The following is a 16166-nucleotide window of genomic DNA, read 5'->3' on the forward strand; positions in this document are numbered from 1 at the left end:
TTTGTGAATATATTGTGAATTTATGGCATCACCCATCCACTTATTTAGCTAATTACACTGAAGTACAACAGTTAACCTACAGTGTTCAAGAGTGCTCAAAAAAGGGGTTCAGCACTGAATTTTGAATCGACTTCTTGTAAACTCAGAAATGTGGATTTAGACGGTAATTAAATTACCACATGACCTCTGTGTTTGTCTAAAAATGGTAGGTAATTTGGCCTTGGGATTTTACGGGGGTGGTGAGAGAAAAACATTGACATCCTGGACTCAGACGGCAATTAAATCATCAGTTACCCCCTGTAAATGGTGAAAATCACTTACATTCCCCTGAGAAACAATTACCCTCCTAATAGCACTTTATACTATCTTTTTACACATTGCATTGTGTATCGTGCAACTTAAACATAAAAATGCTACACACACATGAATTTTTGGGTTGAACTGTTCTGGAACAGTGTTGTAAATACAACTTAACCACTGATTTCTAGTCATGTCCTCTTTTGGAAGACCAAACAAAGTAGTTTCGCCTTCACAACAAAACACATGGCAGCGGTGGCAACAATGAAAATAACAGTTACACCTTCTTTCTTTGCGTGAACATTTGTGTGGTGTTATGCAAATCTTCCCAGTGACATAGACATGTGGGGCGTGTTTTAGGAGGACGTGGACGAGTCTTAACTTTTATAAAGAATAAAGGAAGAACATTTTAAGGAAGAACCTTGGCAAGTTCATTGTTGAACTGAATGGCAATATTTTTATACAAAAAATATGTTACACATTACAAAAAAAATGCTAGAAAGTCAAAGCCACACAATTTGTGCTCCTATTTTGGGTTGACATCTTTACAAAGTGAGCTTTCAGTTTTTGTTTAGGTGCAGTACTTAACTTTATCCATTAGATGTCAAAGCTTAACTGTACACAGAGTATTGGGACCTGTCAATGGCATTGCGTGTATTTTTTCCCAACAAACACTACACACAACATGTATCAGAACTATCCACTCTAAAACATGCTATGCCTAGTCTATAGAATTATTTATTTATATGACTACAGTGATCATGTATTTATTGCAATGTACAAAATTCAGTTTCTTTACCAGAATGATATAAAAATTACAACAACAAAACTTTACATATAAACTACAGGAAAACATACAAAACCCTTATGAGGTTGCAGTCATAAAGAATTTCAGTAAATTGTAAACATAAATGTATGAATCTTAAGTGCTAATATTTTACAGATTGCATACATCTTCAGATGATATACAGGCTGAGTACACCTCAACAACTGTAGAGAATAATATATAATGTAAAAGTAAATAAGGCATTTCTTCCCTCATTATAATGGCATTTTAAAGATCATTCACTGGTATCTACAGCTTTACTGTACACTGTAAAAAAAAAAAAAAAAAAAAAGCTGAGAAATTTTAAGAAAGAAAAAAACTTGAAACACCAGATGAGAACTTTTTTCGTCAAGTAAGCCTCAGGTGTTGCAGACTCACCCACGAGTCTTTAGTTTCCTTTGTTTGTTTTGTTTATGCATTGCTGAAACTGTGGGAGACATTGCTTTTGCTTTCACCTCAAACACACCAAATTCATCTTTCAAAACCAAAAATATATTCCTTCAGTGATCTCACCGAATCAACACCACAAAGTGCAAAGAAAAGTGGTCTCTAGTTTCTTAATTTTTCTTATGCGGTGACCTTGCATCATTTTGTCTTGTCAGGTTCTGTGTGCTGTTTTCTGTAGTGTTCATCAGTGACTCTTGAACACTTTGCCAGTGGATTAATGTCTTTGATGTGAGCTTGCAGGCCATTGTACACTCCTGACATGTTTGTAGCGTTATCATAGCGTTGTCCGTAGCAGTTACTGATGTTTATGTCCATTTCATGTAAAACTGTGAGTATGGCTTCAAACAGTACCTTACCTGAATGCGTGTCTTGCTACAAGGAGGAATTTTAGGAATCCCCCTTCAACAAGGCCCTCGGGTGAAACATAGTTGTTGATGAATGTAAGCTGATTGATGACACGTCTCTTGGTTACTACAAAACATACACAGTAAAATCGAGAGTGTTACATTAACACTGCTCTGAACATATGATCCCACTCAAAAAAAGTGTTAAAGTAACACTGAAGCAGTGTTAAAGATAATGAGATGATAATAATATGATTAATTAAGCACTGATTGAGCATTACTGACGATGCAGAATCACTGAAGAAAAGCGAAAACACAAAAACTACAGTTGACTTCAGCCACAGCCTTAGATGAAATCAACTGAAATAAAAGACATTCAATCTCTCAAGATCTCAGAAGAAGATGATAGAACAACTCTACAAACAACATCATCAGCTTCACACATTACTAACCAATTAGATTTTTTTTTCTGGAGTATCTAAAACAGAAGGTCTTTATTGAGAAATAAGGTTGAGATTTGTATTTATTTATTTTTAACTTACCATTTTGGTGAATAGTGTTTGCTTTAGTTGCCTCTTCACCCTTAACCAAGATGTTTCTTTTCATAGGTCACTTCGATGCTGCGGTGACATCACCGTATGGGAACTCTATTATACTGTCACGCCTGACATAGCTGGGATCTTAGGATAGCATCTGGCCAAATGAAAAAATAAATAAAAGAAAAAACCGGAAGCCAGGAACTGTCCTCACATCTAGGCTGTAAAATTTGGCAAAAGTGCTTGGTGAGGGCCATCCTGCCACAGCACATATATCGTCCATAGAAGATCCACTAAGGAAGGCTTACAATGAAGCAACCTCCCTCGTGGAATAACTTTTTTAAAATTAGAGAACTAAAGGAAAGACTTAATTTTCACCAGGGTTCGAAGCTGGTAGAAGCTTGCCTTTACAACTTGATTTACCTGTCTATCAAGTTTTAGGGCACTGTCCAGTACCAATCCCAAGTTTTTAACATATGGCTTAACATAAGGTGCCAAGGCACCAAGATTCACATTTGTTGTGTCATGTACACTGGAAGATGTAAATACCATGACCTCAGTCTTACTCTCATTCAGACTTAAAAAATTCTGTGACATCCATGCTTTAACATCCTCAAGCCAAGCAGCCATCTGTTCTAGACTGTTTTTATGTTTAAGAGGGAAATATGTTTGTGTGTCGTCTGCATTACAATGATAACTCAAGTCCTATTTTCTAAAAATAGTACCTAAAGGAAGCATGTATAAAGAAAACAACATAGGGGCGAATTTGGAGCCTTGAGGAATTCCAAACATCAGCTTTAACATCCTCAAGGCAAACAGCCATCTGTTCTAGACTTTTTATGTTTAAGAGGAAAATATGTTTGTCTGTCATCTGCATTACAATGACAACTCAAGTCGTATTTCTAAAAATAGTACCTAAAGGAAGCATGTATAAAGAAAACAATATAGGGGCCAGTGTGGAGCCTTGAGGAATTCCACACGTCAGCTTTACAGAGGAAGATCGATAGTTACCGATGTTAACTGAGAAACTCCTGTTTGTCAGATAAGACTGAAACCAATGAAAGACTGAGCCTCTGATGCCTACTGTGTTCTTAATGAGACAGCAAGACATTTTGGTCATGCAGTATCAAATGCAGCACTTAAGTCCAGAATGCTACCGAGTCTCCAGAGTCAGTGGCTAAGAAAATGTCATTAAGCACTTTTACCAGAGCCGTTTCTGTAGAGTGAAATTTTCTAAGGCTGGACTGAAAAAAATAAAACATTTTGTTGTCGACCAAAAATGTTTGAAGCCGGCACAGGATTACTTTGTCTAAAATTTTTGTCAAGAATGGGAGATTAGAAATAGGTCGAAAATTTGATAATCCGGAGGAAGCCAAGTTAGGCCTTTTAAGTCTGGGTTGCACTGATGCTTGTTTCAAATACTCAGGAACAACTCCTAACTCGAGGCATTTGTTTATAAAATGTAAAACTGTCGGAACCATTACATTAAACACTTGTTTAAATAATCGTGCCAGAATAGAGCCACTGACTCAGTCGGGTAAATAGAAACAACAGGGTTCAGCACAGTACGAATCACATTAAAAAGGATTCTAGGGTTACTGTAATTCTTGTCTACAAGGGTGGAAAAATAATCTGATTTGGCCACTCTCAACTCATTCTGATACTTAAGAAGGGAGGCTTTAAGCACCTCATAGGAGATCAGTAATTTATCCTTTTTCCATTTCCTTTCAACCCTTCAACATGCCTGTCTCAGAGTCCGAGTAGTATTATTCACCCATGTCTCAGGGATTGACTTTTGATGTTTTGTTCTCATTGGAGTGATCATCTATCTAAAATTGTACCTCATATAGAATTAAAATTATAAAGTAGTTCGTCCAGGCTTAATTCTGGTGAGGCAAGTTCAGGATAGTGAAAAAACTTCTTAAACGCTGCAGAAAAATTTGCAGAGGTAGCAGCAGTGATTCTCCGCGTCTTAATGGCAGTTTTATGGAAATGTATAGTATTTAGTGTTAGCGGCATATTAAAGATAATAGGATTATGATCAGAAAAACTGGTCACATATCTCAGTATCACCCAACAGTATCCCATGGGACAGAATAAGATCAAGTGTGTGCCCCTTTATGTGTGTAGGTTTTGTAACAAGCTGCTCTAAGTCAAAATCTTCTATTAAATTAATAAAATCTTTAGTAAATGTGTCTAGGGGGCAACATATGTGAATATTAAAATCCCCTACAAATAAACATCACTCAAAATTTGGCATAATACCCCCAAAAGGACTGAGAAATCCTTTATGAAGTCTTTATGTGGCTTTGAAGGCCTATAGACCTCAGCAACAGCTGGTGTAGTGTCAGAGTCCAGCACAAATAACTGCAATTCGAAGCTGTTGTATACAGTTCTTTGTACAGTCCAACACTGAAAACAGTCTTTAAAAATTTTAGCCAAGCTGTCCCCCCTTTTCACAGAGTGGGGGGAATTAAAATATATACACTTGGGTGGTAACAGCTCCGAAAACGGAGTTAAATCTCGTTTGAAAGCCACGTTCCAGTGATAAATAGAAAGACTAATGATTGGGCAGTGACGAAGTCGAAGAATAAAGACGAAGAATAAAAGTCTTGTTTACCACAGACCTCGCATTGATCAAGGCCATTTTTATCTGCACAGGGTCTTCCATCTGCTGCGATGCTCTGCGCAGCATGCGAAGAAAAGTTACCGAAATGCCACGGCAGCAACGGCGGAGGCGAGGCGAGAGGTGTAGATGTCATTGATCTCCCATGTTAGGTAGGATGTGTATATTCCAAGCATAAGCATCCAGATTTGAATGCCAAATGTAGGAGCGGTTACTATCACCTTCCCTTGTTAGTCGATCGAGCATAGTGTTCAACTTACTGCTTGCCTGCAACAGGATCTTGAGCTTGACGGCCACACTGCCAAGCTTACCCCATCTTTTCCGACACTTATTCACCGGAGCATAGTATGGTAAGCGATGTAGCCACACAGGTAGATCCGCCAGGAAGGGAGGAGGCGACTATCATGATGGTGTTTGATCTTGTAGTGCTTCAGTGGAGATTCGCAAATTTAAAAGTGTTTGACGGTCATATACTAAAAGTGTTGATGCAATTTGTCCTAACAGCAACCACATAGACACAAACAAACTAAAAAACGCAGACGACAACAGACGGCGCCATCTTGTTCTCTTGTATTTTACCCCCAAGAACAAATGAACACTCATTTGGACTCATGGCATTGGGCTGTACGATCAACATAGATCTTCAGCGCCCTCAAAGGACAAAGGCTTAGATGTCTTAACCCCACCTCAGTGGGGGAGAAAGCCTCCAAGACCACCTGCTTGAAGCAGAAAAAGGATTTGAAGGGGGGGGGGCATAGTCAGGCCTTGGTCACAGCAAAACATACACAAATCCTGGTGCAAAGTCCATGCACAAAGGTGAAATAGAAAGAGCTTGTAAATACCCAACTCTCTTGAGGGAAGAAAAAGCTAAAAGTAGGGCTGTCTTTAGAGTCAGGATTTTTCAGACACAGTTTCCAAGGGCTCAAACAGATGTCCTGATAACCCTTGTAATACAATGGATAGATCCCATGATAGAACTCTGCAGGGTGGAAAAACCGCAGCCATCTCAAACCCCGCATAAATCGAGAGACCAGGGAATGACGACTCACTGAAACGCCATCTACGTACATTTGGTTAGCTGATATGGCAGCCAACTTTAAGAGTGGCTGGTGTTACTTCCTTTGAAAAACTGTTTTGAAGAAACTCCAGTATTGAAGTGACAGGGCAGTAAGCTGGATCCATATTACGAAATCTACACCAGGTAGTAAACAGTTTACATTTCAAGACATATAAACGTCTCATAGAAACAACCCTAGAATTAATTATAGTCTTGGTGGCCTCTACTGAGAGACCGGGACATATTAACTCACTGCGCTCAAAGGCCACGCCCACAACTTACATAGATCTGGCCTTGGGTTCCAGATCATTCCCCGTCCTTGCAACAGCAAGTCCTGTTTGAGGGGACTCTTCCATGGAGAACCCACTAACAGACTGATCAGTTCAGCAAACCATGGCTGAACCATGGCCACCACGGAGCTACCAACAATAGTTGTTCCACTCTGTCCAACCGTATTCTAGATAGCACCGCTGGAATTAACCACATAAGTGGAAGAGCAGACTAACTGGTTCTGGGGCATTCGTGGGCTATAACGTCCAGTCCCAGGGGTGATTTGGGGGGGGGGGGGGTGGACCATTGTGGGCAATACATAGTTGTGCTCGACGCGAATAAGTCCACTTCTGCCTTTCCAAATGCTTGCCATTTATACCTCATCGTTTGGGGGTGTAACCTCAGTTCTCCTTCCTCCAGGCTCTGTCTCAAGAGCAAATCTGCTCTGAAGTTCAGTGTCCAGGTACATGAACTGCTCTGATCAACAGAAATCTGTTCTGAGACCATAGAAGGGTGTTCCTTGCCAGCCTGCATATGGGGCGAGAGCGTAATCCTCCTTGGTGATATAAATACGACACAACCGCTATGTTGTCTATCCTGATTAATACATGATGGCCATTCAGCAATCTTGGAAAAATATTGGAGAGCTAGAAAAGACTAGCAGCTCCAATGTGTTTATGTGCCACCTTTGCTGTGCATCTGTCCAAGTCCCATGGGCTGGGCGTCCTTGACAAACAGCCCCCAACCTGTCAATGGTGCATCTGTCATGACAGTCTAACGGCAAAAATAGACCCCTAGGCAAACTCCTTTCCAAAGAAATTTGGCAGACATCCAGGTCTTTATCGTCAGAACACACCTCTGTGTCACTGAAATCGTTCAATGTGGATAACAATGGGGTGAAATCCTTTGGCCTTTCATCCACCATTGAACTAGACGCATATGAAGTAAGCCTAGATGGATTACAGGGGACGCTGCTGCCATTAGACCCAAAAGTCTGTGGAACAAACTCACCATAACTGTGCGGCCTGCTTTGAAATGGCGAAGACATAACATGAAAGACTGAATGCATAGGGAAGACAATAGTGTCCTCATTGCAATGGGCGAAAACAATGGTGGTGAAATCCGTGGCAGTAGCGTTTGTGATGCGTTCTGAATAAGGCTGCTTCTAGGACCTTGAAACCTCTTGGTGGAAGTCTGGGAAGAAGGGGGTGGTCAGGTGCAGGACTAGTTTATCTGCGTGGGTAACCACATCCAACAGCTCACTGTAGGAAGGGGAGGTGCGTGTGAAGTGTAAAAAACTCCAGTGCAGAACTGTTTTCATAGTCCAGGTCGCACACATCACCCCAAGTACCTCGCAACCGCCAAAGCTTTATGGCAAGGGTTGGACGCCAGGGCAACTTTAGAGCAGAGAACTTTAGCCGAAGGTTATTACAGTGAGAAAATGAAGAGAGGCTGCTATTTTGCATTCCTTTCATGAGTGTTTCATGAGCGAATTCTAGAGCACAAGTATAGCTCCAATATATTTAGACTTTATGTAAGTATTAGTCAAGTATACTTAAATTTCACTTTAAGCATATTTATGAGGAGTACATAAAGCCCATTTCTGAGAAATACATAAAGTGTACTTTCCTGTGTGGCTTGTTACAGAGAGGAATGTTAGGAATCCCCCTTCAACTAGGCTGAAACATACTTTAACGATGAATGTAAGCTGATTGATGTAAAGACATAGGAATGTGTCATCGCAGTGCAATGCCCGGAATGAAACATATTGTACTTGGTAAAATTAATTTTAATAAATATAACTATCACTTTGAATAATTTTGTTATTTGTTATTTTGTTACTCCATTGTGCTGCATGTCTTTCCGCATCTTAGTCCATTGAGTTATTTGCTTGGGAGCTTTCATTTCTTCTCATGTAAAGAGCATTTAATGCACACGTATCTATTACTAAAGGTCTAACTGAATGCAAGAAAACGGAATTAAATCATATGATATTAAAGCATGTGTTTAAAATACTATTTATTTATTGTTATTTACCCATTTAATTCTAGCAATTTAATGGCTGGGTCCAGTATGATTGAAATTTAAAGTGTGTATCTCCCTAATTACAGAGAGGGTTTACCCAAAAATATCAATCATTTACATGTCGTCTACACGTGATAAACCTGTATGTTTTGATTACCAGCATTTTTTTTTTTGAGTTCTGCTGAAAAACAAAATGTCAGGGGTTTAAAAAAGAAAGAAAAAAAGATGTAATAATGTAAATGACAGAATTCTGGGTTAACTATACTTTTAAATTAATAAATTAGAAGAAACTCTTTTCACACAATTTATAATAAAATGCTTGAAAAATACACTTTCAATAGATCCATATCTTCCTGTTGATCAGTTCGTCTCTTCAGTTAAGATTCCCCCAATTGCTGCAGAAAGTATTATATTACATGATATTACATGGTCAGACAGACATGTACTTGAACTTACTTTCATCGACTCATCGACTGTAGTCAGTTACATGTGTTTTGGCTGGTGAGCACCTGTACATACAAATCTGCTTACATAACAACTGTAAAAGCTTGTTATTGTCGTAATTGTCATCGTAAACATTACTGCAACTAGCTTATATTTAGTGAATCGAGATTATTTGAAAATAATGTTCTTCTATAACTATTATACTAATAGTACAAACAAATCCTCTTCACTCTAACATCCTTGAAGTAGGTACATTCATAAAAATAAGAATGTAGAAACTAAAATTACAAACTTTTCTCCTTGTTTGCGCTGGACTGTCATCATCCTCCTCTTCATCATCTATTTGTTTGCAGATCGAAGTGTTGTTCGTCAAAGTTAAGTGCAGCGTAACTAGACTCACATCTCGATGTTATAATAGCTTTAGGTGGAAATTTAATGTTTTCTGGTAAATCATCAGTTTCACATGCAAATTTAACCTCTTGCGAGTTTCACTATGATCTTGGTTTCTAAAATTCTAAAATGTAAAGACGCATCTATGCTTACAAGAAATATTTATTCAAAAAAACTCCATACATCCACATCTTTTGGTAAATAATCCATTCTGATTTATTGTTATAAAAGCACAGCAGACTGACGATCCTAAAAAATGGCAGCTGCAACACTGTGTGACATCCCATGAATACACACAAATAAAAAAAAGCATCATAAATTTTACCAAAAGTTTTTACTTCAGCATGTAAATTGAGGTTATCTGTATCTCAAGCATTTAAGTCTGAGACTGAAAATGATAAGCTGACAGTTATAAGCATGGTTTAAATGGTGATGGGAAACTAAAGGAGGTGTTTGCACTAAAATTTGGGAGTTTTGTAAAAGTACTATGTGAAAATTTAGAATCTGAATTAGCATGGGCCCTCATGACTGTACTTTAAGCTCCACCCCTTATCTTTACCAAATTCTGAAAAACAGAAACAGACTCTTTATAATATCTCAGTGTCTTTTCGGGGCAAGAGCATACTGTAAGAGAGTTCACAGCTTTCTGCCGACTGCAGAAACACACAGGTATGTGTCATATTACATAGAGTTTGGGAATTTTGGATTGATTTCAGATTATCTGTTTCCACAGACAACCATATACATTTAAGATTAATGTATTTGAATTGCATATAATTTATATACATAAATGTTCGCAGTGTTAAGATTACTGAAAACTTAATGTGATGCATATTTGTAAGTCATAAATAAAACAGGTAAGATTTTTGCAAATGTAGCTATTAATAAACAGAACATTTTTTAAATACACATGTGATAAGGTTTATATGATTATAATAAAAATAAATCCAATTTGTTTCATTAATTTTTTTTTAAATAATTGTTTATTGCTTGTTCCACAGTTAGATTTTTGTTTAAGCTTTTTAAGTGCACTGTTATGTCTGAACACAAATAATTGTTAATGCTAAAGCTGAGATAAAAATAAAAGCGATATTATGAAAGCTGAATTTATCAACAGATCATATGAGGGATATCAGGTAATTCTCAAAATCAGGATCAAAAGTGATCTTATTTACCTCCATTACCCTTCCTTTTATTCCTTTTATTTTTATTCATCTGACCATTCGTTAATGTTACAGTGTTAGATGTCAGTAATTGTCAGCAGCTACTATTAAAGCTTTCACTTTAACCATGTTTCATTTGAAACGTTTGACGCAGATTCTTCTCTTTTTTTGGAATCCACGCATTCCGCTGATTTCTGTTTCTCACAACTTGAACTCTTGGCAGTTAAAATGTTGGCAAACTGGCTGATCGGGACTCAAACTGAGACGATCAGTTCTCATGAGAACACAGTTGATAATTAAGTCACACTTAAAAGAAAATCCCCTTGCCAGTGTTGAATATGGATCTGTCACACTGTATCTGTAAAGCACATGTTTTCTCAGTTACAGGCTGCTGTTGATGGAAAAAGGAAAATTGCCTCCTCCATATTCACCAGTTGCCCCAAACAACATACCCGGCCCAGGAATGCAGGTCGCCTATCAAACCCAGCCAGGTCAGCTGACCCTCTGGTTCTGAACCATAACTATGTTCATGGCGCCATTTGTTTCCATCAATGATCGTGGTCTACCGTACACAGCCCACCACTGACAGTCATGACATCCAGCATAACTTAAACATCTACATCTCGCATACATCACAGCAGATGAGACTTATTTCAGAAGGAATGTTTCCGCATACCACAGTGTTACTGTAAACACCCAGCATTTCTAGAAAAGATGAGACTTATTTCACTTTTTCCGAGCATATATTTACATAATATTTGCCAGTGTTTTGGAAGAATGAGTTTGTTTGAGAAATATATAAAGTGTTTTGGTAGTTAAGTGCATTTTGAGTGTGGACTGAGCTGCTGTGCAAAGATGAAAGTTGGTTAGGGGACTGTGTGAAGAGTTTTGGAAAAGTGACCGAAGTATTGAGAAAAGCTAGCAATTGTTAAAAAAAACTGTAATTTAAGTAAAAAAACAACAACAGCAACAATGATCTGAATGTCAGTGTTTACTGGAAACACTTTTTATGCTTAAGTTATAAATGTAAATCAATTTGATGAATAAGACAAATCCAACCTTTTAAAAAAAGAAAATAAATCCTCATGTCATGCCACCATTTGGAGATGATGGTTGTCTGTTTTCCAGCTCCAATGACCACCGTTTACCAACCTCAACCTCCCCAGATGCAAGTCATGCCTGCACCTCAGCCTGTATATATGCCTGCTCCTGGTGAGTGCTGATGTGCTGTTAGTGTCTGGTTCTGTGCGTTTCATCACCAGCTTGTTTCTCTTTCATCTCCAGGACAGCCTGTGATTCAGATGGTCCAAAATCCTCCGCCAGTCCAAGGTGAGCAGTAAACCCTTAGATTACTCTGTGTTCAAACACTAGAGATTTTATTCAGGAACCAGATTCGTCTGTGTGACATGTTATAGGACATAAGTAGTGCTTTGTTTTGCTAATCTTTTTAAGTGTACTGTGATGTTTGGATACAAATAATTATTGTAAAACCTGAAATAAAGATAAAATAGCAATATTGTGAAAGCTGAACTTACTAACAGATGATATGAGGGATATCAAGTAAGTCAGGTCACAAGTGTTACCCTTCCTTTTATCCCTTTTATTTTTATTCATCTGACCATTGGTTAATGTTACAGTATTTAATGTCAGTAATTGTCAGCAGCTACTATTAAAGCTTTCACTTTAACAATGTTTGAGTTGAAACGTTTGACGCAGGTTCTCTCATTTTTCGGAATCCATGCATTCCGCTGATCTCGGTTTCTCACAACTTGAACTCTTGGCAGTTAAAATTAGTTAGTGTTCCTGTAGCTCAAATGGTAGAGCATTGCGTTATTAAGCACAAGGTTGGAGGTTCGATTCCCTGGGAACACATGATAGGAAAAAATTGATAGCCTGAATGCTCTTTGGATAAAAGCATCTGCTAAATGCATAAATTAAAATGTTGGCAACTGGCTGATCGGGACTCTATGAGCTATAAGACGATCAGTCATATCACTCATGATAACACAGTGGATAACATAATTAAGTCACACTTAAAAGAAAATTACCTCAATCGTGGCTGCAGCTCAGCCTGCATTTGTGCCTGTCCCTGGTGAGTGTTGATGTGCTGTGAGCATCTGGTTTTGTGGGTTTTCATCACCAGCTTGTTTCTCTTTCAACTCCAGTGACACAGCCTGTAATTCATGTGGTCCAAGGTCCTCCGCCGGCCCAAGGTGAGCAGTAAACCCTTAGATTACTCTGTGTTCAAATTTTTATCAAGCACAAGATTAATCTGTGTGACATGTTAGAGGACATCAGTAGTGCTTTGTTTTGTTAATCTTTTGAAGTGCACTGTGATGTCTGAACTCAAATAATTGTTAATGTTAAACCTGAGATAAATAAATAAGCTGAACTTATTGACAGATGAGTGCTATGAGTGTCTGGTTCTGTGGGTTTTCATCCCCAGCTTGTTTCTCTTTCAGCTCCAGCGGCTCCTGCTCCGGCTCAGGGTAAGAAGTAAAGCCTTACTTTGTGTTCAAATACTAGAAGGTTTCATCAAGCACAATGTATCGGTGTTACATGTTAGAGGTTTAAAATCATAATATTATACATTTTTATCAGTATTAAAGTGGTCATATGATGTTGCTTATTTTCCACATACTGTTCATTATTGTTGCTCTTTAAATCTTTATGTTCTTCACCTCACTGTTCAGTCTTACAATATATATTAAAGAAAAAAGAATATGTGTAATACACTGCTAGAAACAGCCAGATGAATTTTAAAGACATTTGAATCATGAGTTGCAAAATCTTTACATATGAAAATGTGCCTTCAAAAGTCTTTGCAAAGCTGGAATTGCCCCACTTTATAGAAAGAGACACTGACATTGTAGGCTACTGGTTCAGGAAACAGTCTGTGTCCTCTGTAATATGTGCAGCACACATCTGAATATTTGGGTTGAACTGCAAAAAATCCCACATTGTGATGTAGACATGTGGGGGCGTGTTTAAAAAAGCTGTTTTAGGGGTGAGTGTTTGACTCTTAACATTTTTAAAGAATATCTCTTTGGGTTTGATACTTTAGTCCTTGCAACTTTACTCATCTTCTTTATGCACCGAGAGCTTGTAACACTCTGAAGACAAAGGAAAACTTGAAATCGCATCATATGACCCCTTCAACTCTTTTTTCTATGTATTTATTGAAGCTGTAATTATTCCACCACATCTGACTACTGCTGCGGGACGAATGAAATGTCATTACTGCCAGAAGGAGGTCGTGACAGAGGTAAAATATGTCAATGGCATGTTGGTGTGGGTCCTCGTTGGAACTCTTGGCCTTTTAGGGTAAGGAATCATATTCATCAGATTCAAATGTATCTGATATGAGAAAAGAAAACACACTCATTTGTTTCATTCCAGGATCTGGCCGTGTTGTTTGATTCCTTTCTGTGTGAACGGCTGCAAGGATGTAAAGCATACCTGTCCCAACTGCAAAACCATCGTCAGTGTGTACAAACGCATGTAGCTTGCTCTGAAACAAAGAAAATCTGATAGACCAACATAAAAACTTTGAGTGTCTTTAGGGGGAAAGCATGGTTGGTTGCAGCACTTCTTGCATTTCCTTCTGTTTCTCAGAGACTGTGTGTGTTAGAAAAAACTATTGTAATGCTTTGAACCTACATCTGTCAGTTGTAATATGTGAATATATGATAATATATGTACAAATTGCTCTTAAGCAGACAAGATCAAATGCTATAATTGACCCCAAACAGGGGTTCTTTAAAATTATTTTAAGAAATAAATCTGTAAAATAACAGAAAAAAAGTGGCACCATTAATTTTGTTCATTTTTATTCATTATAAAATATAATAAAATGTTGTGACAAATACATGTAAAAAAAGTAAATACAGTAAAGCAAAATGTTTGTTGTACAATAATTAATTTCCCTAAAATTAATACAGTTAGGTGTGCCTTGTATTTAAAAAAAAAATTCAGTGCATGCTAAAAAAGTTGTACTCTATACAGCTACCCTTTACTGTAGTTACCTCCAAAAAGATTTCTGTGCCCCTCTGGCCACCTTTATTTCCAGGACACCCTGATGACATTTTCAATATGCACAATAAAGACAATTACATTCACATGTGCATGTTCATCGGCTTTCTCTCGTTTTATAATTGTGCAAACATTATGGGAATATTGCTTTGACTCCACTCAGAACATTCTAAAACAAGTAGTAAAATAAAAAAATGGTTAGATGAACACCCAACTAAAATATTTCAGGAAAACATTTAATAAATGATCTATCAATGAAAAAATAAAAGGAAATTAATTGAAGTCTAATGAATGCAAAGACAAAGGTTGAGGGAAAATGTCTGCGATGGGTTTCAGTGTTTTTACAGATATGTCATCTTCATTTTACCCCAAATATGAGTCTCCATCGACCACAGTCCAGTTCACAGAGGTCCTGGTCCATGCAGACGAGTTTTCACCACAAAGACCAATGATTTTGGTTTTATTTCACGTATTGAGATTCGTTCCCAGCACTAGAGTGTGCAATATACTGAATGAATTGTCATACAAACTCATTTTGAGAGCAATAGTGTGTTTCCTTTCTTAAACACTAGATGGCATACTAGATTCTAATCAGCATTATTACCTGTCCTCACTGTCTGGAGGAATCATTAAATCCTATTGAGAACACATAGCTCCAGACTTACTTAGAGGAGAGGCTCTGTTATCGCCTCGGCTGGAACACCCTGCACAAAGTGCTCGCTTTCATTCTCCATCCCTCCGAGCACCTGTGAGCAATGGAGTTTCCTTTCCAGTGGGTCATGTCCTGCAGGTGCAGTGCATACCCAAATGTTTTACCACTGTGATGGCAGACCCACATACAATAAAGAGCTAATCTTTTCTTCACTCTCTCACACTCATGTAAATGCGAGTTCCCCGTATTTTCTCGGCAAGCTCTCATTCTAAAAAAATAAACCTTCTCACCTTCTGTTTGGCCAGCCATTCTGGGAGTGGCAAGTTGAGTTTTAAAAACAATTCGATGAGATTGCTCGCCCTAATTCGTTCGCAGGTTACCTCGATTCAGAGGCGTCATTCAAACTTCTGTTCCAAACAACAAAGCACTCATCCGCAGCACCTTCAGATTTTGGCTCAAAGCCCACATTCCACACCTAGCGCCTGGGCGGTTTCCTGTCAGGGTAGACTCCAGCTGTATCAGGGCTGTGGGCCCATGGGTGACCTATTCACCTGTTCCAAACATGAATAAGGTTAGGCATGACCTCCAGAAGGAAGGTAGTCATGACGGACCCATCCAACTTGGGTTGGGGCACCTTGTTGGAGGGGATATGCCTGCATATCAACTGCCTAGAGATGTTGGCAGTTTTCTTAGCCCTACAACCTTCCTTCCATCCTTGAAAGAGCACCATGTCTTGGTCCAGTCCGACAGCATGATGGTGGTGTCTTATATCAATCACCAGGGTGGTCTCAGATCACACCCTCTTTGCAGGGTGGCTCGTCGCCTCCTCTTTTGGGCACAGAAAGAATTCCTCTCACTAAGGGTGGTTCATGTGCCAGGAAGATTAAACCTTGACGCAGTGTTTTGATCACACCTGAGGTTTGGGGTTTAAGTTGCTATGTGTTAGTAATTTTGTGCTAATTTTACTATATCCAAGTGTGACTTATGTGGTTGAGACAATGTATTATTATAGACAGTTATAACTATGCTTTCGAGGTGTAATGGATATTTTATGAGC

At 38.4% G+C, this 16166-nt stretch overlaps 1 protein-coding gene across 1 annotated transcript; it reads left to right on the plus strand.

Moving 5' to 3' along the window:
- Window positions 1–9857: 9857 nt before the first annotated feature.
- On the plus strand, window positions 9858–14537 carry LOC127949637 (lipopolysaccharide-induced tumor necrosis factor-alpha factor homolog). The gene is made up of 8 exons (XM_052547073.1): window positions 9858–9931; window positions 10807–10916; window positions 11554–11637; window positions 11710–11754; window positions 12591–12638; window positions 12888–12914; window positions 13611–13749; window positions 13825–14537. Exons 2-8 carry the CDS (start codon window positions 10823–10825, stop codon window positions 13928–13930), a joined length of 543 nt encoding a protein of 180 aa, XP_052403033.1. The 5' UTR covers window positions 9858–9931; window positions 10807–10822; the 3' UTR covers window positions 13931–14537.
- The last annotated feature ends 1629 nt before the right edge of the window (window positions 14538–16166 follow it).

This window comes from Carassius gibelio, chromosome B1 (genome assembly GCF_023724105.1).
Source record: "Carassius gibelio isolate Cgi1373 ecotype wild population from Czech Republic chromosome B1, carGib1.2-hapl.c, whole genome shotgun sequence".
In the NCBI taxonomy this organism is placed as follows: domain Eukaryota; kingdom Metazoa; phylum Chordata; class Actinopteri; order Cypriniformes; family Cyprinidae; genus Carassius; species Carassius gibelio.